This window comes from Sarcophilus harrisii, chromosome 4, assembly GCF_902635505.1.
Source record: "Sarcophilus harrisii chromosome 4, mSarHar1.11, whole genome shotgun sequence".
NCBI classification, from domain to species: domain Eukaryota; kingdom Metazoa; phylum Chordata; class Mammalia; order Dasyuromorphia; family Dasyuridae; genus Sarcophilus; species Sarcophilus harrisii.
Window position 1 is genome coordinate 301,518,696 of NC_045429.1, and position 25,957 is coordinate 301,544,652.

The 25,957-nt window shown below is 40.2% G+C and overlaps 2 protein-coding genes across 4 annotated transcripts; one reads left to right on the top strand and one right to left on the bottom strand.

Annotated features, from left to right (window-relative positions):
* Positions 1–5,904: 5,904 nt before the first annotated feature.
* SYNGR2 (synaptogyrin 2) lies at positions 5,905–9,995 on the top strand. Of its 2 annotated transcripts, XM_031965569.1 has the most exons (5): positions 5,905–6,097; positions 6,342–6,615; positions 8,723–8,960; positions 9,150–9,289; positions 9,530–9,995. In XM_031965569.1, exons 2-5 carry the CDS (start codon positions 6,430–6,432, stop codon positions 9,725–9,727), a joined length of 762 nt encoding a protein of 253 aa, XP_031821429.1. In that variant the 5' UTR covers positions 5,905–6,097; positions 6,342–6,429; the 3' UTR covers positions 9,728–9,995. The 2 variants fall into 2 exon arrangements, with proteins under 2 accessions (XP_031821429.1, XP_031821430.1); XM_031965570.1 differs by lacking the exon at positions 5,905–6,097 and having other exon boundaries at positions 6,253–6,615.
* Positions 9,996–13,355: 3,360 nt separating this feature from the next.
* TK1 (thymidine kinase 1) lies at positions 13,356–25,804 on the bottom strand. Of its 2 annotated transcripts, XM_003768653.4 has the most exons (7): positions 25,655–25,804; positions 25,497–25,528; positions 22,949–23,059; positions 15,605–15,698; positions 14,892–14,981; positions 14,082–14,201; positions 13,356–13,952 (listed from the first exon to the last, which is right to left on the bottom strand). In XM_003768653.4, the coding sequence occupies exons 1-7, from the start codon at positions 25,718–25,720 to the stop codon at positions 13,761–13,763; spliced, it is 705 nt and encodes a 234-aa protein (XP_003768701.1). In that variant the 5' UTR covers positions 25,721–25,804; the 3' UTR covers positions 13,356–13,760. The 2 variants fall into 2 exon arrangements, with proteins under 2 accessions (XP_003768701.1, XP_023358441.1); XM_023502673.2 differs by lacking the exon at positions 14,082–14,201 and having other exon boundaries at positions 25,655–25,803.
* Between the last annotated feature and the right edge of the window lie 153 nt (positions 25,805–25,957).

Genomic DNA, 25,957 nt, shown 5'->3' on the forward strand with positions numbered 1-25,957 from the left:
AAGGACTAACACATGAGATAAAGGTTGTATAGATAGCAAATATTTAACAATGGATCTCTCTGAAAAGCAAGATATACTTCAAAATTTAATCTGAAGAATTTTTTCAACCATTTTCTTAAGTCTACCCAATCAGCAAAATAATAAATCAAGTTTTGATTTGTAAGTTTGTCAATTAGGAGATGGGGGAGGGGGTGCGCCAGGACTGTAAATCCTCATATTGAAAATTTAACAATTAAGAGGTTTGAGCTCACCCTAGCTCATTCCTAAAGGAGATAAAATGAACAATTTTGTTTACAAAAAAATTGAAAAAAAATTACACAGACAACATCAATGCAGTTAAAATTAAAAAGGCAACAGGTTATTTTGAGAAAAAAAAAATCTTTGCATCAAGTCTCTCCGATAAAAATCTCATTTCCAAGATGGATAAGAAACTCATTAAAATTTATGACAATGAGCCACTTCCCCAAGAAATAGATGATCAAAAGATACAAATAGCAGGGGTTTTTTTGCTTTTTTTTTATTTTAAATTTTTAAAAAATTTTAATAGCTTTTCATTTACAAGTTATATGCATGGGTAATTTTACAGCATTGACAATTGCCAAACCTTTTGTTCCAATTTTTCCCCTCCTTCCCCCAACTCTCTCCCCTAGATGGCAGGATGACCAATACATGTTAAATATATTAGAATATAAATTAAATACAAAATAAGTATACATGTCCAAACCATTATTTACTGTATAAAAAGAATCAGACTTTGAAATATTGTACAGTTATCCTGTGAAGGAAATCAAAAATGCAGGTGGGCAAAAATATAGGGATTGGGAATTCTATGTAATGGTTCTTAGTCATCTCCCAGAGTTCTTTTTCTGGGTGTAGCTGGTTCAGTTAATTACTGCTCCATTGGAATTGATTTGGTTCATCTCATTGCTGAGGACGGCCAGGTCCATCAGAATTGATCATCATATAGTATTGTTGTTGAAGTATATAATGATCTCTTGGCCCTGCTCATTTCACTCAGCATCAGTTCGTGTAAGTCTCTCCAGGCCTTTCTGAAATTATCCTGTTGGTCATTTCTTACAGAACAATAATATTCCATAATATTCATATACCACAATTTATTCAGCCATTCTCCAACTGATGGGCATCCACTCAGTTTCCAGTTTCTAACCACTACAAATAGGGCTGCCACAAACATTCTTGCACATACACGTCCCTTTCCCTTCTTTAAGATCTCTTTGGGATATAAGCCCAGTAGTAACACTGCTGGATCAAAGGGTATGCACAATTTAATAATTTTTTGAGCATAATTCCAAATTGCTCTCCAGAATGGTTGGATGTATTCACAATTCCACCAACAATGTATTAGTATCCCTGTTTTCCCACATCCCCTCCAACATTCCGCATTATCTTTCCCTGTCATTCTTACCAGTCTGACAGGTGTATAGTGGTATCTCAGAGTTGTCTTAATAGCAGTTATTTTTTAAAACAAACAATATTTATTGAAAATTTCTATCATTTTTAATATGAAAAACAATATGGATATGTGGTGACTTTCAGTAGGGTTTGCTTCAATTTCCTAAAGAGTAAAATGGAGATGATTAGAGAACCTGCCTCCCAGAGTTGTTGGGAGAAAACACAATACTACTTATAAGTGCTTTTCAAACTTTAAAACACTATATAAATAACTTTTTACTTTTTTTTCTTTGATATTGTCCTCCATATGCTTTGATATTACTGCCTGCCTTGCTAGCCTGAGAATCCTAAAGAAAAGACAAAGAATTTCTTGTCCCGGAGCTATGTCTATCATGTGGATATCATGTATGATATCATGTGGACATTCTATGTGACTCTGACCAGACAATTTCACTTTTGGGGGTTTGTTTTATTATCTGTAAAATAAAGGGTTGGTGAATGAGATCTGGGTTAAGAATCAAGCATGATAAGAGGAGGGAGAAGAGCAGGATAAAAACAAGGATTCAGCATTCCTAAGTCACCAATATGTAGTTTTCTAAAGAAAAAAATAAAGTTATAACAATATTTAAAAGGCTTCAACTTACTAGAAAAAAATAAAAAATAAATAAAAATTAAAACAACTTTTGTTGAAAAGGTCCATGGGCAAGCAGGCACACTGATGTACTTTTGGTGTAGCTGTAAGTAGATCCAGCCTTTCTGGAAGAGTTTGGAACTATGTCTTCCAATGACTAAACTGTGTGTTCCTTTTGACCTATTGATACTATAATGAAGTTTATGTCCCAGAGAAATTTAAAGAAGGGAGGAAGGGGAGAAAAAGTACCATTAAATATAAAAAATATTTTTAGCAGCTCTTTTTTGTAGTGGCAAAAAACAAGAAAATCAAGGGTTTTCCATTAATTGAGAAATAGTTGAACAAAGTATATGACAATGAAATGGAATATAATGCCATTAGAAATTATGAGAGTTTCAGAGATCTGAGAAGATCTGTACAAACTAAGGCAGAGTAAAATAAACAGAACCAGGAGGACAATTTATGCAATACCAATAATGTAAAGAAAACAACTATGAAAGACTTAAAACTGATAAATGCAATGACTAACCTTGATTTCAGAGGATTGATGATGAAGCATATGGCTTACCTCCTGACATAGAGGTAATAGACTCAATATGCAGAATGAATTATACATTTTCAGATATGACCAATATAGGAATATATTTTGCTTGACCAGGCATATTTATTACAAATTTTTTTTTCAATTTGATGATAGAAAAAGGGAGATTATCAAAAAACAAAGGAAGAAAGAAGAAATAAAGGGTCAAGTGAAGCACTTTAAAAAAAAATACACATGAGAGAACAGATGGAAGGCCAGAAGGAAACAAACAGGGCAGCTTTAAAAGTTACATGTTGAGTAACTGATCATGTTTAAAAGGAAAAACAAGCTGCAATTTGCAGTTTCATGTATGATGTTTTTTCTATTGCTTTTATTTTTAAAATTTTCAATGTTTTATTGAAATACTTTAATTACTAAAGCAAAAAGCTTTCAAAACATATGCAGTAATTTTCAATATTCACCCCTGCAAAATCCTGTGTGTTCCAATTTTTCCCTCCTTTCCCCACACCCTCTCCCCTAGATGGCAAGTAATGCAATATATGTTAAACATGTACAATTCTTCTATACATATTTCCACAATTATCATGCTATACAAGAAAAGTCAGATCTAGTAAGTTGAAAAAAAAATATGAAAACAAAATACAAACCACAACAAAAAGAGTAAAAATAATATGTTGTGATCTACACTCAGTCCTCACAGTCTTCTCTCTAGATGCAGATGGCTGTTATCACAAGACCATTAGAACCAACCTGAATATAATCTACTTTTTATGTGGTTACATTGCACATAAAAATGTCCATTTGGGGGGCAGCTAGATGGCACACTGGATAGAGCACCAGCAGTGACGTCAGGAGGATCTGAGTTCAGATTTGACCTAGCTGTGTGACCTGAGGCAAGTCACTTAACCCCAATTGCCTCAGCGAGAGAGAGAGAGAGAGAGAGAGAGAGAGAGAGAGAGAGAGAGAGAGAGAGAGAGAGAGAGAGAGAGAGAGAGAGAGAGAGAGAGAGAGAGAGAGAGAGAGAGAGAGAAGAGAGAGAGAGAAGAGAGAGAGAGAAGAGACAGAGAGAGAGAGAGAAAGAGACAGAGAGAGACAGAGGAGAGAGAGACAGAGGGGAGAGAGAGACAGAGACACAGAGAGAGAGTCAGAGAGAGACAGAGACAGAGACACAGAGAGAGAGGAGAAAGAGAGGGAGAGAAAAAGAGAGAAGAGAGAGAGAGAAGAGTGAGGAGAGAGAGAGAGAGAGAAGAAAGAGGGAAGAGAGAGGAGAGAGGGGAGAGACGAGAGACAGAGAGAGAGAAGAGAAAAAGACAGAGATAGAGAGACAGAGGGGAAAGAGAGGGAGAGAGGAGACAGAGAGAGAGAGAAGAGAGAGAGAGAGAGAGACAGAGAGAGAAAAGAAAGAGACAGAGAGAAGAGAGAGAGAAAAAGAGAGAGAAGAGAGAGAGGGAGAGACAGAGAGAGAGAGAAAGAGAGAGAGAGAGAGAAAAAGAGAGAAGAGAAAGACAGAGAGAAGAGAGAGAGAAGGGAAAGAGAGGGGGGAGAGGGAGAGAGAGAGAGAGAAGAGGGACAGAGAGAGAGAAGAGAGAGAGAGAGACAGAGACAGAGAGAGAGAAGAGAAAGAGACAGAGAGAGACAGAGGAGAGAGAGACAGAGGGGAGAGAGAGACAGAGACACAGAGAGAGAGTCAGAGAGAGACAGAGACAGAGACACAGAGAGAGAGGAGAAAGAGAGGGAGAGAAAAAGAGAGAAGAGAGAGAGAGAGAAGAGGAGAGGAGAGAGAGAGAGAGAAAAGAGGGAAGAGAGAGGAGAGAGGGGAGAGACGAGAGAGAGAGAGAGAAGAGAAAAAGACAGAGATAGAGAGACAGAGGGGAAAGAGAGGGAGAGAGGAGACAGAGAGAGAGAAGAGAGAGAGAGAGAGACAGAGAGAGAAAAGAAAGAGACAGAGAGAAGAGAGAGAGAGAAAAGAGAGAGAAGAGAGAGAGAGGGAGAGACAGAGAGAGAGAGGAGAAAGAGAGAGAGGAGAGAGAAAAAAGAGAGAAGAGAAAGACAGAAAGAAGAGAGAGAGAAGAGAAAGAGAGGGGGGAGAGGGAGAGAGAGAGAAGAGAGAAGAGGGACAGAGAGAGAGAAGAGAGAGAGAGAGACAGAGACAGAGACAGAGAGAAGAGAGAGACAGAGAGAGACAGAGAGAAAGAGAGAGACAGAGAGAGAAGAGAGAGAGGGAGGAGGGAGGGAGAGAGAGAGAGAGAGAGAGAGAGAGAGAGAGAGAGAGAGAGAAAGAAAGAAAGAAGAGATTAACAGATTTCCTAACAGATACAGCAAGTCTCAGCATACTAGCTGTCTGGGTGCAGGTAATTCTCGAGCATCCACTTTTAACTTTAACCATCAGAGGGCATAATTAATTCAAAGCAAAGGATATGCTTAAAGATATGCATAATTAAAAAGGCAAAAAAAAAAACCCTCCACAAAACCTAGGGTACACTTTCTCATATATTATCAATGAGAACAGCAGACACATATGGAACATTCACGGAAAGGCAAAGGCACAAGAGAGTGCAGTATGTGTATGTATGGAGGGGTGTACATATTCACGCCTCTTTCTCTCCAAACGTGTAAGAGCTCTCTGGCAAGGTCACTGAACATCATCTTTTTAAAAATTAGACTTTCTCTTTCTCCAGATTTTAATCTCTGAAGCCTAGACTACGAATTACATAAAAACTATTGATCTAATAACTACCAACACTTTGGGGGTTTAGAGTTCCTCAGTCTTTCCAAAGAAAACCTTTCTCTCCAATAAAGGAGACTGGGGAAGAGCTAGGAAGGCACAAGGCAGGAGACAGGCCATAATTTCTAATACCTGGGCATCCGAATCCCTGATCTCTCTCAGGCAGACAGACCCTTTAGCTTTTTACGCTAAGTTCAGTTTCTCCTCCGCTAAACAAGAGAGAGGGAGAGGGGGGAGAGGCTGTTAGATTATGGCTCCTCTTTCTCAAGATGCGATGTTTTCTGAGTGGGCTTCGAGATCCAGAGGGACCAGGGAGCCAATGTGAAATCTTAGGACTGGGGTACTACTGAGATACCCTCCCTCCGAGGCAAGTTACTTTTGGGAGTTAGGTTCCGTTCTGGGCGTACTCTTTTAGAAAGAACACGGGTGGAGGTGAAGTAGAAATTGGGAAGAGGAGACTGACTAGAAACACTTTGGGACAGAGTCACGTGAGGATCAGTTGAAGGAACTAGGAGCGGGGGGAGGGGAGGGGGTTAGGCTGAAGTAGAGATCTTGGTGGGGGCGGGGGCGGGGGGGGCGGGGAAAGGCCGCTGCCTTCGAGTATCTGAAAGGTTATTTCGTCAAAGAAGACTCGGACTCGGTCATTTCTCGGTGCCAGGAGGAAGCACGCGAAAGCCCCGGTGGCGGTTATAGCGGCAGATTGTGCTTGGATACGTAGAAGGGGCTTTCTAAGCTACCGAGAGGAGAAATGGGCCGCTTTCGGAGTTAGTGGACTTCCCCTCCCTAGGTCTCCAAGCGCGGGACTGGTTGCGTGGGCGAGTTTTAAGAGGGCGTCATGAGACGAGAAGGGGGGCGAGTGCCTTCTCCTTGGGAGCGCTGATGGGGCGGGGAGAAGGGGTTCGTTATCGGGGGGTCAGTCCGTGAGGCCAAGGAAGCCGGGGCAGAAATACTTGGGCCAAGCCCTGGGGGTGGCGGGGTGAGGGAAAGGAAGGGAAACGACTCGTCTCCTCCCGCGGCCCCGCTTCTCTCAGGCAGGTGGCTGGCCCGCCGCGGGCCCGGCGCTCATTGGCCCGCAGTTCCAGGAAGGAGGCCCCGCCCCCGGCGCGTGGGGGGCGGGGCATGGAGCTCCCCGTGTCACCCTCAGTACCGGGAGTCTCCAGTTTGCGTTCCACGGGCGGTGGCGAGGGCCACGACGTCAACGTCAAAATGGACAGCGGGGCCTACGGGGCGGCCAAGGCCGGCGGCAGTTTCGACCTGCGGCGATTTCTACAGCAGCCGCAAGTCATCGTCCGGGCTGTGTGCATGGTGAGCGCCCCGAGCCCCGCGGGAGAGGGAGGCGGAGGACGCGCCGCAGGCCCGCCGGCGGGGCGGGCAGGACTTTCCGGCCTACAGCAGGTGGCAGGCGGGGCTGCGCCGGCTTCCTGGGAGCTCCGGGTCCGGGGCTGCCGGGGCTGCCCGCCCGCCGCTCCCGGCCCGCCGCCCCGGCTCTGCCCGACTTCCTCGTCGGCTCTGGGCGGTCTCTCCCGGGCCCGGCACGACCGGGTGGCCCGGCAACAGGGCAAGCGTTCGGGGGACCCACACAGGCCCCAGCCGCCCTGTTGGCAGTGGGAGGGGCCTGCGGGGGGGGGGGGGGCAGAGGGCAGCCCATTCGCCCTGCCACTCCCGGGTGGGGGGTTGATTAGGGGACTTTGAAAAGTAGGAACGGCGAGGAAAGAGCGGCCCTTGGGCGCACCTGGAGCGTGCGGTCCTCCGTCCCAGAGACTGGCTAATTTAAAACTGGTTGGGCAAGGTCTGCCGGGGGTCGTAGCCTTCGCTTCCTGCCCCAAACCTGAATCTGCTGCTGCTTAGATCGGGTAGAGCCCTGTGGGAAATCTGCCCCCGCAGGCTTACAAAGCCCCGGGGTCACTGGGAAAGAGAGGGTGACCAGGACTGGGTTCCTTGGGGATAGGGCGAGGAGAGGGCATCCTCCGCGCTCGGACAATGCCTGCTGATACTGACTGGCACCCGGCGCTCCTCTCCCATAGGGGCACAGACTGCCCTGCGCTCTGCTCTGGGGGAAGGTGATGGGTTGGCTTGGCAGTGTCAGGGAATGTTTCTCTGCTTCTCTCGCAGAGATTTCTAGATTCCTATTTTTAGCTTTAAGGCTAGAACAAGATTTGCCTGTAAAGCGATGTGTTCTTTTGAAAATGAGAATGCCCTTGTGATTGGAGGGGCCGCCCTTTCAGTTGGGTCCCTGAGGCAGCGCTGTCTTAGGGGCAGATCTAGGGTGAAGTATGCTGGTGGTAGGGGATTCCCTAGACTGTTAATAGATTTCCTCTGAAGTACAGTCTTCCTTTGGGACCCTGAGTTTTACGTTCACACTTTGGCCCGTCCTTTTGTGAAATCATTAACTGGGTAGATCTGGGGCCCATAGATTTACCTGGGGAATATTTGACCTAAGACTTACAAGCTTCAGACTGACATCTGAAATGTCTTCCTCCCTCCCACCCCTATACTTTCCCTCCCCCACCAACCTGACTTAAATAGTGTTAGAGGAGCAGATAATCTTCATTGAAAAGCTGTCAACACTGACTTACGGGGCTGTGGCATTAAATGCCCCCTTTTGGGTGGTAACATATTAGTGCTTATAGAGAGGATAAACAAGAGTAGAACAGTCTTCATCTTGGAGGCCAGATCGCTGAGTAGAATATTGAGAGGCATAAGCCACTCAGCTCTTTTCCTGAGAAGAATTATTGCCAAGCACATGTCCCATTGATCTATGGCAGAATTTTATTTTATTTTTTTTAACATGAGTGTGGTGTTCATTGATAGACATTTATTAAACATCGAGGATGCCTGATCTCTGTCCTGAGAGTGAGGTAAGGCAAGATGGAGATAGGGGAATGACATGTATACAAATAAATATAAGATTCTGAGTGATGGGACTAAGTTGAGGCCCAGAGTGTTCTAACGATATTTGAGGAAGGATAGAACACCTTCAATTAAAGGAGATTTGGAAGATGGCAGAGGTGAAGAAAGATAAATATTCTGAAAGACAGAGATAGAAAGTTGGAAAATATTCCAGGCTGGGGAATATCTTGCACAAATCTGAAATCCAGAGAATGGCTAGTTGTCCAATTTATCTGGAATGCAGATGTGTGTACAGGAGAATAACATGAACGAGGGCTGAAAAGGTAAGCTTGCTATTAATGCCATAAGAAACAGTTGACTTCTCTACATTAAAACCAGGAAGTAATCACATTAACAGAGAATGCATGGAAGTCATGAATTGAAATAAAATATCACAAAGTAAGTTGTTTAGTTAGACAGATCAGCCAAGAGTATCATCTGGGTTCAATCGATTTGTTTCAAATTATGGGTGTCTAGTTTATAACAGTTCTCATCCTCATCAGACACTTCTTCTCTTCATTAGTTATTTGCTGTGGTCGTGTTCTCCTGCATCATTGCTGAAGGATATGTTAATGCATCCCACTCAGCCGAGCTCCATTGCATCTTTAACCAAAATGAAGATGCCTGCCGATATGGCACAGCCATTGGGGTGCTTGCCTTCCTGGCTTCTGTCTTCTTCTTCGTGGTTGATGTCTATTTTCCTCAGATTAGCAATGCCACTGACCGCAAGTACTTGGTCATTGGTGACATGATCTTCTCAGGTAACTTTCCCATGGGTTTTTGGGGAAGGAATCCACATCTTCTCCCTCTTTAGCCCTAGTTAGTCCTGGGGTAAAGCTAGGGAAAGATCCACCTATGTTCCTTGGTAATTCCCATTGGTACTTTGTGACTTGAATGGGTGGGTAACTGTTGTGGGCAGTTGGCTCTTCCTCATCCTGTTTTCTCCCCAGCTTTCTGGACCTTCCTGTGGTTTGTTGGATTTTGTTTTCTTACCAATCAGTGGGCAGCCACCAGTTCTACAGCCATGTTGATGCGGGCTGACTCAGCCCGGGCAGCAATCTCATTTAGTTTCTTCTCCATCTTCTCCTGGGTATGTAACTGCCTAGGACCATGGTCCTATCCATGGGTAATGCCAGAGGTATGGGTTTTGGCAAAGAGAGGGTCAGAGTTAGGGGTCTTTACTCACATCTCCAACCAAAATCCTTTCTCATTCCTAGTGTAGGAAGGTTGGAGATGGGGAGCCAGAGGGATGTCCTATCTCTTCTACCTCCCCTTCCCTGCCTCATACTTTTCCATCCACCTAAATTCTGACAAGCCACTCTTTTCCTAGGGCTTGCTGGCTGCCCTTGCCTACCAGAGATACAAAGCTGGGGTAGATGACTTCATCCAGAACTACATTGACCCTACCCCTGATCCTGCTGTCCCTTATGCCTCCTACCCAGGAGTTGCTGGAGACAATTACCAACAACCACCCTTCACTCAGAATGCAGAGACCACTGAGGGTTATCAGCCACCTCCAGTTTACTAAGCTAAGGCAGCATGCAAAAGCACAGTGGGGGACAAAGGGAAGGGTGGGCTTGACTTGGTCTTCACCTTGTAGAAAGGGAAAGGGAGGGAGCCTTTGTACACCTTCACAATGGCATTCTCTTCTTCCTGTTTGTACCCCATGCTTTTTCAAACCTGCCATATAATTTGAGGTACTACTGCCTTCCTTTAAGGAGGGATTGAAAAATAATCTGCCTTTGGACAGAGCATTTTTAAGACAGTTTTGAATAGAAGTATTTTCTCACTGCTTTTCCTTTTGCCTGGGACAACTATAGAAGTGGGATAATCCCAACAGTGCTATTTACAGTGCCTTATATCTTCCCTTCATCCCAGGGGACAAAAACTTGTGATTTCTGTGGTTCTGGCAGTGGCTGCTTAGAATTCTCAGGTTCTGCTGAGACATTCTGTGATGCTTTATGCGTGTGGGTGTGTAGGGTGTTTGTGTGCCTTCATGCTTGTGCCTTCTGTTGCTAGTGGTGGGCTCTGAGGTATAGTGAGCTCCCCATCTTGATTTCCCCAGCACATACACACTCCATGGCTCTCAGGTCTGTAATAGATAAAAATCTGGGATTATTCTCTTAATCCCTGTTCCTTTCCAACTCAGAGGAGAAAGTGAGGACCACCCAGGCATTTAGCCCTAAATCCCATGTGGTTATTGCTGTATTCTTCTGGTTCTCCTGTGTTCTGAGATTGCTAATCCATACCTGGTCTGGTGCCAGGGTCTACCTGGGGGTTGGTGACAGCAGGGGCAGCATTGCCTAGTCCTTGCTACAGAAATCCTGGTAGCTGGGAGTGGCTTTGCCTAACCTGCAAGGCCCTGCTTTGTGTAAATATTCTTCCATTGTTAAAATATGAAATGTAAGGCAGAGCAAGAAGGCATGCCTACCTTGCAGCCCCTGGATGGTTCTGAATGTATTAAAAAGCCATCAGAAAAGAACATCCAGAAGACTTTGCATTTTGTTAAGTTGGTTTGGAGATGAAATAAAGATTATATATATGTGTATATATGTGTGTGTGCATTTTTTAATTTTCTCCTTTTGCAGCCCTTATTAGCATTGCTGTTATAGTCTTAAATTACTGGTAGAAAGGGAAAGGAAGGGGAATTCTACGATGTAGGTGTTTTGGATGGTGGATTCCTGATATTTGTTGCTTTAAATTGGAATGGGAATCCAGCAGCATTTTTAGTCCCCAAATCAAAATTGACATACTCTCCTTTACCATTTCTCTAGTTTGTATTATTTTTTTGCCTTAAGTCTCATTCTCTTTGTGCTCAACATTATCCAACTTATAAATGTGACAATTATCCCATGTTGCTCACCCAGGTTACTCGCCTTCCCTGGTAGATGGTAAAGAAGGCTTCTGTCACTCAACTACCATTAATCTTTAATTTGCCGGGCACTATACTAAGTGATGGGGATACAAAGAAAGCAAAACAAAACCCAGTCCCTATATTTAGAACACAGAACAGAGGAGACAATATGCAAAAAACTATATTTACAAACAAGATTATATACAGGATAAATTGAGGGTAGTATTAAGAGGGAAGACACTAAGATTGAGGAATGAAAAGGCTTTTTTCAACCAGTTTCATAATAGTCTTTCACAGAGGAATAGGAAGGTAATACAGTAGATGGAGCCCAAAACTTGAAAGTCAAGAAGGCCCGAGTTTAAATCCTGACTCAGACACATACTAGCTGTGCAACTAGTCATAGATGTTAATCTTTGTGCCTCAGTTTCCTCATAGGCAAAATGTAAAATGGGGATGGTAATATCATTTACCTCACAAGGTTGTTAGAAGGATCAAATAAGTATATGTAAAGTGCTTTGCCAATCTTAAATATACTATATAAATGTTAGCTATTATCAAAGCTAGCCTTCCTCACATCCATTTTATAAAGAAATTGACTCAGAGGAAAAAAATGGCTAGCCTAATTCACATAACTGGAATAGGTTTTCTGCCAAAATTTAGGCTTTTACTAAATTAATTTTTAAAATTTTATTAAAGCTTTTTATTTTCAAAACACATGCATGGATAATCTTTCAACACTGACCATTGCAAAACCTTATGCTCCAAATTATCCCTTCCTTCCCTCCTCCCCCTACCCTAGATGTTTTCCTTATTCTGTTCATTTCATTTTGCCATCAGTTCACACATATCTTCCCAGGTTTCTCTGAAACCATTGCCTTCATTTCTTAATTCACTCAGCTATATCCCTTTCTGATATATACCCTTAGATTCCAATTCTTCTAATAGGTGAAAAATAAAGACTAAGTTGCTGATCACTCTCACCAAAAAAAAAAAAAAAAAAAAAGCTTTATTAAGGAAGGACTTTAAAATGCTGAGATTTGAAGCCAGGGAAACTAGGAGGCAGAAAGGAGAGCATTCCAGGGATAGGGGATAGTCACTGAAATCACCAAGTAAGGAGGATGGAGTGTTGTGTACAAAGGGAATGAGGAATCTGATAGAATTATGTAAAAGTTGTTTTTACTGTTTTACCATTTTGTTTTGCAAACATATTACTGCCACTTTAATCTTCCTTGTACACATTTGGTTTTGTCACTTCCTTGGCAAACAAACCTTCAGTAGCTGCCCAATGAAAAACTAAAGCAAGTCCAAACTTTTTAGCTTAATGTACCTCTTCAAAAACAAATTCTCTTCTTCTATATGTTACCTATCACATCTACCTCTTCATCTATTTGTATCCATGTTTTCTCAGTTAGGAGTAAGTTCGTTGAAGGTGAAGAACAAGTCTTAATGTCTGTTAAATGAATGAATGGATGTGATAAAGAGTCTGATATTTGCTTCTCACCAAGGCAAGACCATTCACTGCTTTGTAGGTCTTTAAGTCTAATACTGTTCTCTCCTTGATAGATACAGCAAACAAGCTCCATGAACAAAACCCTGGCTCTGTAGGTTTTGAAGGATAGTCCTCTGAATCTGTTATTGGCCTTAAAATGGCCCAACTAACTCTTAGTCAACAGTGCTGAGGCAATTCTCTCAACAAAGACAGAGGTGCTATGATATTAATAAGAACTGAGAATGGCTGGAGAAGTCCTCCCACCTCATTCTAGCAGCCCACATAATCCCAGTGTATAAGGGGAAAGCCACAACTCCGTCATGACATGGGAAAAACCTAAAAGGCTAAAGAGAACAATGTCTAAAGGGTAGTTTCAATTTTCATCTTTTATAGCAGAACCTTCCTACGACCTCAGTTGTCCTCCCCCATCAACTCAAAAAAGTCATCATTATAAGTTGAGACATACCAGGCTAATCAGAACCCAGGTAAAGGTCAGTCTGTCCTCTGACTTATATATTCTTAGGAAACTAAAGTTCTCAGGCTTGAAGTAGCTGCTGGAAGCTATTGGATACTTTTATAAGACACCCCCCCCCCCCAAAAAAAGCACAAAGTTATCATTGTATTGATAGAATTAAGAAAAGGCAAAATCTTAAGGGTCTGAGAACAGAAAGTAAGGATAAATATCACAGATGAGGAAGTAATGTCTTCCATCACAGAATTTTGCTATAATTCCAGTCAGAGGAATCAGGGAAACCCCCAATGCTTTTAGACTTAGCTTCTTGCCTAAGCATGGTTCTCAGCATGAGGAGGCAATTCAGGGGAATAACAAAGACTTTATTTAGAAAGACTGAAGCCGAAGAAAGGAAAGTGAAGGATTTTGGATTTTACTGGCAATGTATATTTTACCAAGCAGAAGTTGGGGCAGTATGGCAAACAGAGGAAGGATGGAATTAAGTTATAAAATATAGTCATTGTTTCAAAAAGTTTTTTTTCAAGTTATGAAAGCACTGCTTTCCTATTTCTCTCTTCCCAAGATCTTTTCTGGTCCTCCCTCTTTCTGAGGAACATAGAAACATGGTGACGGTATAAGCAATAGGTGTAACATGGCTAGAAATGGAGAAGCAGGTTGCAGGTGACTTCCCCATATATATACACACAGTCAGAATGCTTGAAGGTATCTCTCTCCAGGAGGCCAGTTCTAGGTATATTCCAACTGCCTCAATTGTTTGAACTGCATTGAAGAATCTGTTGAGTAGTAAAGAGTTTCCGACAGCTTGAGGTGTCCTCCAACTTCCCATTGAGGGAACAATTCTCTTTATTTTCCTGCCCAGTAGACTGTCCTGAGAACTTCTTGAAATAGCAGAGTCGACACACAGAATGATATTTGTCAGCACCACCAATCACTTCAACCTAGCAACAGAGAAGACAGCAATGTGATTTCTATTAAGCAGGCTCTCCCAAATATAGGCCATTCCAGGGAGTTAATTAACCCACTAGATTGGACCCACTTCAGAAGAAGACTGGGGAAGGGAAAATTACCTCTTTCTCCACCCCTAGTCTCTTAGTATAAGCAGCTTCCCGGAAGCACTCCATGCACACTGCGGTCAGTTTCACTACACTTTCTGCCAGTGGCACCAAGTTCAGGATATTCCCAAATGCCTATGATCCCCAGAAACACAGTAAGTGATGGTAAATGAACGTCTTAAAAAAAAAAAAAAAAAAAAAAAAAAAAAAAAAAAGGACAATAACAAAACAACTCTAAACCCCAATATTCTTTGGCCCAAGTACTTCAATTCATGAAAATTTGCCTGGATCACACTTTTATTTCCTGGAGCTATACCTTTCTTCCCTTTATCTGGACCTTAAAACAAGCTAAAAGAAATATTTTCTAGTCTTTTACAGGCAAAATATGATCTGATACAAACACCATACAAACAAAAAGGAACCCGAATTTTAAACAGAAGACAGTTGACATTGTTGAGGCTTATGATGATTCAGTTTAAAAAAAGCCAAATGAATACCATGTAGTCATAATGACCAGTTTTGGCCTGAGACAAGGATGAGAATAAGCACCACCCTTTTTCTTGGAGAGGTAGAAGACTGGATGCAGCAGAACATTCCTTACAGAAACAGGCTTTGTCAGTTGGTTTGTTTGAACTGCTTTTAACAAAAAAAGGCTATTAGGTTAAGTTGGAGGATGGGGAAAGAAAATTCACCAGAAATAACTGATGTAAAAAATAAGCAAAAAGGAAAATAAGAAAAGCAGACTAGTAGTATCTTTGCATAGGACCCACTTTCCAGGCATTTAGATCCTTTATCAAAAGACCATACCATAACTAGGAATCTTACCTTCCTCTGAAAGGTCCCATCCAGTGCAGCTACAATCACAGTCTTCCCGGCATTTGCCATACTCTCACTGAATTCTACAATGTCTGGAAACTAAAAACATCCCAGGAGATTAAAAAAAGAGATGGAGAGGCAGTAAGTTCCTGTCCCAAGGAGGCAAGCTTCCTCAGGTTCTTATTAATATCTTTGAAAGAAAATGTTGATGAGCAGAGGAAGAAGAAAAGCTACTCAATACTTCAATTTATGCTCTTTGGATTAGCTCCAGTGTCTGGAGAATAAACAACTTTGACTCCTATCTCTTTTCTTCTCCTAACCACACATACTCTACATTTGTAGTTACAAGTACTCTAAGTCTTTGTGTGTATATATGTTAACTTTTCACAAACAGTGAAGTTCTGTACCCCGAACACCAAAGACAACACAACTTAGCTATCTAAGTGTATTTGAGTATCTATTTGATTCAGACCATTTTGCTGACTGCAGAGATTCTCTAGCACTTCTCCCACATAGAACAATATGTGGTCTCCCTGTAGAAGCTTATCTAGAAAGATGACAAAACTGTTCATAAATGTTTATTATACTTTGATATGTGTATGCCTTCACCAGGCTCTCCCTTTCTTCTCCTGGTCCTACCCCAATCATTAGCCAATCTGGCTTTCCAATACAAGGGAAAATTTTGTGGGACAATAGAAAAGAAAAATCAGGAATAAACTTACAAACTGTCCCTCATCAATGCCAATGACAGTCACAGCCAGGGCATCCTGGGCCACATCCCGAAGCAAGCAGGCTGGGAGTGCTTCCATAGTGTTCCTGCAGAGGGTAGCAATCATCAGATGATGCACAAAATCAGACCGAGTTAAAAGAGACAATTGGGGAAACTACATTTTGCTGAAAGATACTATATATAATAAATTGATATCAATAATAAATGAATTAAAATCAAGACACGTAGAGAATAGAATAGCTTCTGAATACTTAAAAGTGAATTACAAAGCAAAAACTACAATAGTGAGGGACTATTCAACCCTTTCAAATATCTGAAATTCAAATTTCAGATAAATCTAAACCCCCCCCCCTCCAAAAAAAGTTAAGGATGTAAATAGAATTTTAGAAAAGTTAAATATGATAGATTTCTGACAATTACTGAATGGAAACAAAAAAGGAATATGCATATTTCTTAGCTGTGCACAGCATCTTTTCAAAAATTAACCCTGTAGTAGGGTATAAAAACTTCAAATGGAGAAAAGCAGAAATATTAAACTTATCTTTTATCAACTACAATACATTAAAAATTATATTTAACAATGTAATAAAGAAAACCCTGGAGAAACAATTAAAGATGAACTAATGACTAAATAATGCTTGCTAAAGAAAAGGTGAGTCAAAGGACAAATCACAGAACCAGTAGACAATTTAATTAAAGAATAACACCAGAACAAATGAGACAATACCCCAAAATTAGATACAACCAAAGTAGTCCTTAAGAATAAATTTATCTCAAAACACTTTTTTATGAGTAAAAAAAGGAATAAATTCAGTTCCAATTGATCAATGATGGACAGAATCAGTTACACTCAAGTAGCACTGGGAAATGAATGTGGACTACTTGAATTTTTTTCTTCCCAGATTATTTTTACCTTCTGAATCCATTTTTTCTTGTGCAACAAGAGAACTGTACGGATCTACACGCATATATTGTATCCAAGACATACTTTAACATGTTTAACATGTATGAGACTGCCTGCCATGAGGGGGTGGAGGGAAGGGAAAAGTTGGAACAGAAGTGTGTGCAAGGGACAATGTTGTAAAAATTATGCATCTATATGTTGTCAATAAAAAGCTATAATTAAAAAAAGAATAAATTAATACATTGGGCATAAGTCTTAAAAATAATGTAGCAGATCCATAATATTGCTGAAGGATAAAAGAGGGGAAAAGTTGGCTTGTGACCACTAATGAAAACAGATATGAGGCTCTAATTCTCAAAGAGCAAAAGAATTAAAGGTAGAAAGAAATAGAAAACAGATACAGACACACAGATATAAATAGCAGAAGCAGGATTCAAGCATTCTGATTCTCAATCTGGTGTTCTTTTCATTACACATGGCTCAGAGGCTAGTATCTGGATAATTCTTTAGGCCTATTTGTAAAGGCAAAGTCGGTATGGCTATTAAATGACTTGCATAAAACAGACAAAATAAGGATCTTCATTGCATATTGAAAATGACATCTTGTTCCCATCTGAAATTCCCTATTTCTGGATAACTTTATTATGTAGAAATAAATACTTATTTTTATTTATTTATTTTTATATTTAATATATATTTAAATTTAGTACTTATGTAGAAATTGAGCCTAGTTCCCCTTTCCATATATTCAACAATTCATTCATTGAAACCCAAACTCAAGAATACTCTCTAGCAATATAACTAAAAAGGCAAGATTTAAGGAAATGTAAATCTAACTTTAAAAAGCCTACTTTAAAAATATTTTAAATTTTTTAGTTTTTCACCTTCAAAATACATGCCAAGATACTTTTCAAGATTCACCCTTATAAAACCCTGTTTCAAATCTTTCTCCCTTTCTTTCCTTATCCATAAGAAATAATCTAATATGTTAAACGTGTACAATTCTTCTATACATGTTTCTACCTTATCATGTGGCTCAAAAAAAACCCAGATCAAAAAAGGGGGAAAAAAAAAAGGGAAAAAAACCCAGAAAGCAAACAGCAAAAAAGATAAAAAAACTATGTTGTGATCCATATTCAGTCCCGACAGCTCTTTCTGGATGCAGATGAGCCTAGTTCTTAACTTTTTTGTGTGTTATAGATCTTTTTAGCAGTCTGTTGACACCTACAGAACTCTTCTTAAAATACTACTTTTAGATGCATAAGATATGTAGGATTACAAAGGAAGCCAATTATTTTGAAATGAAATTATCAAGATATTTAAGTTCATAGATCTCAGGTTGAGAACTCCTAATTCTTATAAAGAATTTGCTTAAAGTCAGAATATCTAATAGGTATGAAGGGAAAAGAATTCTCACCAACAGGGCAGCTAGGTGACTCAGTGGATAGAACACTGGCCCTGGAGTTAAGACCTCAGTTCAGACACTTACTAGCTGTGTGACCTTAGGTAAATCACTTAACCCCAAATGCTTTGTAAAAAAAAATGAAAAACACAAATTCTCACCTAACAAAAAATAAATCTTATGATTAAAAAAAAAGTATTTTTAAAATATCCATTTCTTGCCATTCAGTGTTTACACCCCCCCAAATTATTTAGTATTTAAATACTATTTAATATAGATTATAATTCATATACTGAGGGGGCATGTCTGAGTGAGGAGACTCAGCTGGAAAAAAGCTTAGTTTTATTTCCTTGTTTTGAAAAAACGTCCCCTCTGTTGTAGAGGGCTGCAGATAGTGGGGGAACTCTGGGTAAGGTATACTTGAAGCAAGGATACTTACAGTTTACTCAGTGTGACTGATGAGATAATGGTTCTCTAGTTCACATATACTTAGTGTGATAATAATGATGTAATCACTCACTCCAGTTTGATATAATGATATAATCACTCTAGTTGGCATATACTTAGTGTGATGTAATGATGTAATCAGACTGAGGTATTTAAGGGCTGAAAGGACTGGAGATAGGAGCTCTCAAGCTTGATCTCAGACCAGACACAGAGGAGACACAGACTCAGAGACAGAAAGAAATCCTCCTGGTGGCTCTCCTGCCTTCATCACTCCTCCACCTAAGACCAAGGCTCATCCAGAGATCCTCCAGAGAGCTAATCCGGACATTACACTTTGTGACCCTTAGTTTTCTCATGTGCAAAAATGAGGGAGTTACTGTGTCATTGTCCTTTGGCAATCTGGTAAAGCCTCTGGATGGACCTCTTTTCTCAGAATAATGTTTTTAAATGCATTGAATAAAATATATAGGATTACAAAGGAAGCTAATGCTATTGAACTCCAGATATCATAATATTAAACAAATCACGGGCCTCAGATTAAGAACCCCTGGACTAGATGACCTCTCAGTCTGCCTCCAGTTCTACCATAAGCAATAGGGTACACACCTTATATCTAAGGGTAAAATGTCTGTATTTAATTTGCTCTTAAAAATACACATACCTTCATTATCTTGTTTACTCATGCAATTCTTGTCGACTTTTCAGCTAGAAATTGGTGGCTACATCTTTTTTCCCAGATTAGTCCTCACAAGAAGCAAAGTAGATTATAGTGGCAGCACTCACATACCTATTCTACTAGATTAAATCAAAGACCTTTACTGTTGTGACGAGTAGAGACCCTCATCTACCTCCCTCTCTTCCCGCAACCAGCCACCATTTTAATTCAAGTCTATTCCCTGTGTACTGGATTATTGTTAGTTTCCTAATTGGTCTCTCTTGCTTCTAGGTTTTCCCTTCTCCAATTTATCCTCCACTCAGCTGCTGAATGGATATTCCTTAAATACAGGAGTGACTACTTTATTCCCTGATCCCAACCCCACCCTATTCCCCATGAAACTTCCAGGGCTCCCTCTTGCTTTTAGGATAAAATATACACAAATATGGCTGCACCTTACTTTTCCAGACATACTACACAAGACTCACTCATACTTTATGCATTTTAGCCGAATTGGCCTTCCTGCTGTTTCTTACACATGACATTCCCATACATCCCATTCTTTGCTTCGAAGTCTTTGCCCAGACTCTCTCTAGAGTCTAAAATCCTTCTATTTTACCTCCACATATTAGAATCCCTTCTAATCCCAAAGGTTTAACTTCAGTACATCTCTGTCATAAAGCTTTTTCTTCCAGCAGCCTGGACTTCCCTCAAAATACCTTGAATATATTTCTATGTGTACAAACTATCCCTCCCAATAGAAGGTAGATCCCTAAAGGGCAGGGACTCTTACATTTTCCCTCCCCATTATTTCCAGCGTATAATTAAGTACATGTGTCATAGTAGATGCTTAATAAATGTTTGTTTTATTAGAGAAAAAAATTCATGGTCAAGAGTTGTACTAAATGAGTTTGAAGATTTTTCTAGAAAAGATTATTCTGTATCTGAAAGGGAAAAGAAAAAAAAATGTTTTTTTTTAATCTGAGTGAAAAGGGGTAAATTTTGAAATAGTCCGTAATTTTCCATTTCCATAAATGGGGGCAGCTAGGTGGCACAGTGGATAGAGCACCAATCCTGAAGACAGGAGGACCTGAGTTCAAATGTGACCTCAGCCACTTAACAGTTCTTTGCTGTGTGACCGTAGGCAAGTCACTTAACCCCAATTGCCTTAGCAAAAATAAATAAAATAAAATGGGTAGATAAAATATAATAGATTTTCAATGTAAAAGATTAAATTTCAAAAAGATAAAATGGATGGAAGATAATAATACTTCAAGCTAAAGAGACTGAGGGCATATAAAGGGCTTGTCCTATAGGAAGGACTTCCTATAGGAGGAATTCTAAAGGCATCTCCCGCGAGGCCTTGGACTTGGGAAGCCTCTATATACGTCTATCTCTTGGTTGTTTTTTTTGTCTTCAGGCTGATGACACATCCCCACAACCCCACAAAACTTAACAGCAGGAAATGAGGCCAAGCAAGAAATGGTGTATAAAAAGGGCAGTGACTTGGAATATAAAAAAACAAGTGCTTTATTTGGCCTCATGGATCAGGTTAGAGCAAAGACAGAAGAGTGATGCTTGAGAAGCTAGTATAAGTATAAGCGTTATTACAATGGGGGTAATAGGAAAATTCTCTGGGGTTTCTCATCGATACCAGTTTTAAGTGAGTGGATCCTTAATCTGAATCAGAAATTGGGCAAGGCTCTGAATCTATCCACAATTGAGGATCCCAGGAATGGGTGTCAAGGTACAACTAATGTGGTTACACTGAAGCCTCATTCACTAGGGAGTCTCAAACATTTTATATTATAGGAACTGAATGAATCAGAACAGTAGAAAAATAGAGGCTGTCTGTTTTACATAATTATGGCCATCAGAATCATTTAGCCTAATTGGCTCCGATATTGAAGTCCTATCACTTATAACTATAATATCAAATAATACTTCAAAAATAAAAAATAAAAAAACCTGATGCTTGATTGAATTGAGTCCAATTGCAGGTCTGAGAAAATGCTGGCCACTAAGATATGTAAACTCTTTGAACTAGGAAGAGACAAATACCCATTCTAAGACTTTTTGTTTTCATAATAAAAATAACTAAAATATTGATGCTATAATATTTAATTTCCTTGGTCTCATAATTTTTGTTTTGGGAGGGAAAATACAAGTGTAAATCAAGCCATACTATGAGAAGTTTTACCTCACATAGGAAAAGCCAATTAACGGTTGAACTGTGGCTAATTAGATACGGATTCAGATTTGAATACGATTCACACAGATGTGTCTAATTAATCTTAGCTCAACGTATTTTTATCATTCAGAAATTCCAACTGAGGATTTTGTGAAGTCCTTGGATACTGACTGAAAATGTACTGAGCAAATTGGAAGTAGGAAATAGGGATAAAAAGATGTAATCAGGAAAAGTATAGCTTAGAGTCTAGACCCATGTATAAGACTTAGCATATAGCATTTTCTGTAACCTTCAGGGTTTGCCCTACTTCAAAGAATTATATTTAATGAAGTAGCTATTTCCTATAGATACTTGGATTAAGTAATCCCTCTGTAGAGGACTACTTAATAGTGACTGAAATACCTGCTGATTTATCATTAAAAGAATGGTCTATAATTGAAAGAACTGATGGCATTAATTATGTGATATGGGATTGTAGGAATGATAGCTGTTAAAAAAAAAAAAGATAACTTGTAATAGAGAAGATTGGAATGGAGGTTATTGACAATAATACTGCTGTATTTTAAATAGTTATTTGTTGTCACACCCATGCTAGAATATAAATCCATAAGGACAGGAAAAGATGTCATAAACTTGGTATTTTAAAGAGCCTCAAGTTCTTCAAAAAGATAGTGCTTAAAAAATAAAAAGAAAATGAATGGAAGTAAGAGTTTTATTATAGACTTTCACCTCATACCAGTTTTCACAAAGTAGATTTTGTCAGTCTAATGAGGGATATCAAACACCATCATTATATAACAAAGCAAATCTTATGTGATACATATTCTGTTTTTAAACTTTTAGAGTAAACTTCTAAAAACAAGTACAAATATTACATTATTAATACTCCTTTTTCCTATATAGCTCAACAAACAAAATCCACAAGCCATTGGTGAAAAGAATCCCAAAACATTGTCTGCAGATAACATCAAAAGTGTTTAATCCTAGAATCACTTATTAATTAATATCCAACCTTACTTGATTACTCAGTTCTGATCTCTATATTTCGGGTGGGTGGGGGGGTGGGTGGTGTACAGCCAGTGTAATTTTACCCCAGAGTTACATCCCCTAAGGCAGTGGTTCTCAAAGTATGGTCCAGAGCAACCTGGGAATATCTGAAATCCTTTCAGAGAGTCTACAAATTCATAATCAGTTTTTATTTTTAATGTGATCAATATCTATAACTATAACCCACATAAACAAAAACTCTTCAGACAGATCTTCAGTCATTTTTAATAGGATAAAGATATTGAGAACAAAAGTTTGAGAACCACTGCCAGTGTAAGGTGACTGATTACTGGTTACTGAAATTTAGTCCCACCTCAGGCTAAAGTATATTTGGTTCCCTGCTGCCAAAACAAATAAGAATAAAATCAATGATGGGACTCTTGGCTTCCACATAAGTAAAATTTTGTTTCAACCATGTAACTAAGAAAATTTTAAGCCCTGGCATACTTATTCCAAGCACATTTGGTGAATAAAATATTTTGGCACAATCTAGGAATCCCTTTAATTCTTTGGGCCTTGGGATTTGACCTTAATATCAAAGCAAAGTGCTCAAAAACCAATTAAAAAACCATAACCACTAAAATATATGAAATTACCACTAAGCTATTTAACACTATATAATATTATTTCCTCTGATTTAGACTTTACTCTAACTGGGGAACCAGCATGAAATTGGAGGAGGGAACTGACCGGTCATGTGTGGAGAAACTTTTGCCATATCGAGTGTCTTTGGCATACTTGATCACGAGGCACTTGTACTGGGCAATCTGGAAACGTCGGACTCTCCGCATGAGCTCTGTGCTACAAAAGCCAAAGTGATTCCCCAGCACAGGGGAAAAAGGCACCAAGAGTCAGCACCAATTGACCCAAAACACCTAATGGCCCCTGTCCCCTCCACCCAGGGAATTACACAACAAAAGTTAAGCACATTATGTAAAATAAAAACCCAGTAAAGTAAACAGTAAGCTAAGATAAGGCATGGAGTGAGTAGTTCTTAATCTACTCATATAAAGTGAATTCTCATCAAAAAAGTGTGCATTCTATAATATGTAGACAGATGTGCACAAGGTAATTTGAGGAGAGTATCAACAAATTGACTTATTAGGAAAATGGCAAGTGAGCTAAGCTTTGAAAGAAAACAAGGATTCTAAGATGCAAGTATAAGGACTATGCACATTCCAGGTATGGAATGGAAAGGCAAGATGGCATATGGATTGTTGAGTTTAGGGAACAGCTAGTAAATCCAGTTTAGCTGGAATGTGGAGCACATCAAAGAAAATAATATTTAAAGAGTCAGGAAATATAAATCCAAGCCAGGTCATGTAGAGCTTTAAATGCCAGGCTAAACACTTTGTATCTTGCCACATTGGTAACAGTGAACTGATGATTTTTTTTGAGCTAGATAATAACTAAAACTTGACTGGACCCATTCTTTAGAAAGATTATTTTGGAAACTGTGGAAACTGAATAAAAACAAAAAATAGAGAGATCAATTAATAGGCTATTATAGGAGTCTAGGTGATGATTATAATAGGGGTAAAATGAAAGACAATGTTGGTGAGTTGAGAGAAGAGAAGGGATGCAAGGGATTTCAGGAGCTTATAAGACTTGGTAATTGACTGAATGTGGGAGACCTGTAAAGAATTAAGAAGCAAGGAAGGATAAGGAGGAAAAGTGAGGAGGGTGCAGGAAAGGGCCTAGGATAAACTAATCCTTAGGAGGGTAAAAGATAAATGCTGATCCAGCAAAGGAGATTTAAAAGGAACATTGGAAGGAAAACCAGTAGTGTCTTAAAGAAAAGCAAGTCCAAGAAGGATAAGAGGGGTAGTCAGTGTATAAAAAGCTGCAGAGATAAAGTAGGTAGGGATGGGAAATGGGATGTGGACTGGCTATCAGATTTAACTATAAGCTATCCAAAGGGAATGCTAAGGTTTAGTCAACTGGTAGGGTTGGAAACCAAGAATTTAAGGGACAAGTGAGGAAGGAGAAGCAGTAAAAGGAAAAAGAATTACAAAATGATAGCTTCAAGGAATGAAAGTCAAGAGCTCTAGTTTTGTTTTTTAAAAGAAAAGTGGAAACCTGTTTATATTCATTGGAAGCCAGGAGGGAATAAGTAGATAAGTAAAATCAGTAGGAAAAAACAAAGATCCAAGGGAGAATGAAACTAATGGAACAAACTCTCAGAAAGGGGCAAGAATAGGATGGAAGGCTTAAGTAAAGGGATTGGATTTAGGAAAGGAGAAGGCCACCTCTTCCTCAGGCAGCGGGGTCTACAGTCAGAAAGACCTGAATTCAAATCCAGAACCAGGCAATTATTAGTTGTGGGACCCTGTCCCTCATTTATCTGTAAAATGAGGTGGAGGAGAAAATGACAAACCACTCTATTATCTTTACCAAGAAAACTCCAAATAGTGTCACAAAGAGTTAAAAAGGGCTGAACAACAACCTCTTTCTTAAGACTGGAAGAGAGAATGAAAATGATGTGTCAACTCCACTTTCTTAGGAAAGAGGCCCAGAGATTTGTAAATTTGCGGTTGGAAAGGAACTCAGAGATTATCTAGTCCAACTCCATTATTTAAAGATTGGGAAACTTGAGGCCCCTATTGCTCAAGATAAAAACGCAGATTCTAAGTCACAGAATTAGTACAGAAAATATTCATTGTTGGCTTTGTTTTAAGAAAAAAAAAGGTGTTCTATATTTTGTGTAGGAAGAAAACAAGTTACAGACTCTAAGTGAATTGTCAAAGGTCTTGTCAGGTGTGAGACCGGATGTCGGTTTCCCAGATCAAGGGAGCATAAGAAGTTCATCTCAGAGGGTCTCTCTCATTCATCTGCTCAATAAACTTTCTATTACCTCTAGATCAAATACATTTAAACTTCTTTATTCAACATTTAAGCCCTCTTACCCCATTATATAAGAAAGTCTTCTCTTTTGTATCGCTAAGGTTTAGCTCAGTGTTTGGCACAATGTTTTTGAAGGAAACAATGTGGCCCCGACTTACTTTCCTCATCTTCCCCTCAATTTACCTAATGTATTTTTTCCGTGCAAATGCGTATACCTGTTGTCTCCCCTTTTTTGGGGGGTGGGGTGGGGTGGAGGGGGCAAGAAGTTTCATTTTTGCCTTTAAAGTTTAAAAAAAAGTACTAGATCATAGCCGCCCTCCCCTCAGCCTTCGGAAGGCCTTCTTTTGCTGTCTCAGTTCCCCATCCCACTCCGCCCCTTCCGGGAGGAGATTACCTTTTCCCGGAGAACATAGGCCCCAAGATCACCTGCAGAAGAAATAAGAAATGTCATTAGTCCTCCGGCCATGGGGAAGTCCTCACCTTCCCGCCCCATGCTCTCTGTATCCTCCTAATCTAGCTCCCAGCCCAGAACCCCGCTCGGGCTCCTTTTACCTGGATCTGTCCCCGGAGCTTGCTGGGGGAGCCGGGCATCACGGTGGGCAGGTTAATGCAACTCATCCTCCCGAGTCCGCAGCGGGCAGAGAAATGGACTATACAGCTCAGCTCGGAGGTATTCCCGCGCTAAGCTTCCCGCGCAGCCGGCCTTTAACTTGCTCTCCGCAGCCAATAGAGAGCTTTCGCGCCCGGCCCGGATCCAATCCCGCCCGAGAGAGGGGCCGGCGGGAGATTCGACTGCTCTCAGACTCCGCCTCTCCTCCCTCCTCCGCCCTCTTTCCCCTCCCACGCTCCCCCCTC

What these genes read in the sequence shown, in the direction of transcription:
- SYNGR2 (XM_031965569.1), top strand. Translation starts at nt 6,430, where the DNA reads ATGGAGCTCCCCGTGTCACCCTCAGTACCGGGAGTCTCCAGTTTGCGT. An exon ending in TGGTGACATGATCTTCTCAG is followed by an intron (nt 8,961 to 9,149) that starts GTAACTTTCCCA and finishes TTTTCTCCCCAG; the next exon opens with CTTTCTGGACCTTCCTGTGG. An exon ending in TCTTCTCCATCTTCTCCTGG is followed by an intron (nt 9,290 to 9,529) that starts GTATGTAACTGC and finishes CTCTTTTCCTAG; the next exon opens with GGCTTGCTGGCTGCCCTTGC.
- TK1 (XM_003768653.4), bottom strand. Translation starts at nt 25,720, where the DNA reads ATGAGTTGCATTAACCTGCCCACCGTGATGCCCGGCTCCCCCAGCAAG. An exon ending in GCATTGATGAGGGACAGTTT is followed by an intron (nt 14,982 to 15,604) that starts GTAAGTTTATTC and finishes GGATGTTTTTAG; the next exon opens with TTTCCAGACATTGTAGAATT. An exon ending in GACTAGGGGTGGAGAAAGAG is followed by an intron (nt 13,953 to 14,081) that starts GTAATTTTCCCT and finishes CTCTGTTGCTAG; the next exon opens with GTTGAAGTGATTGGTGGTGC.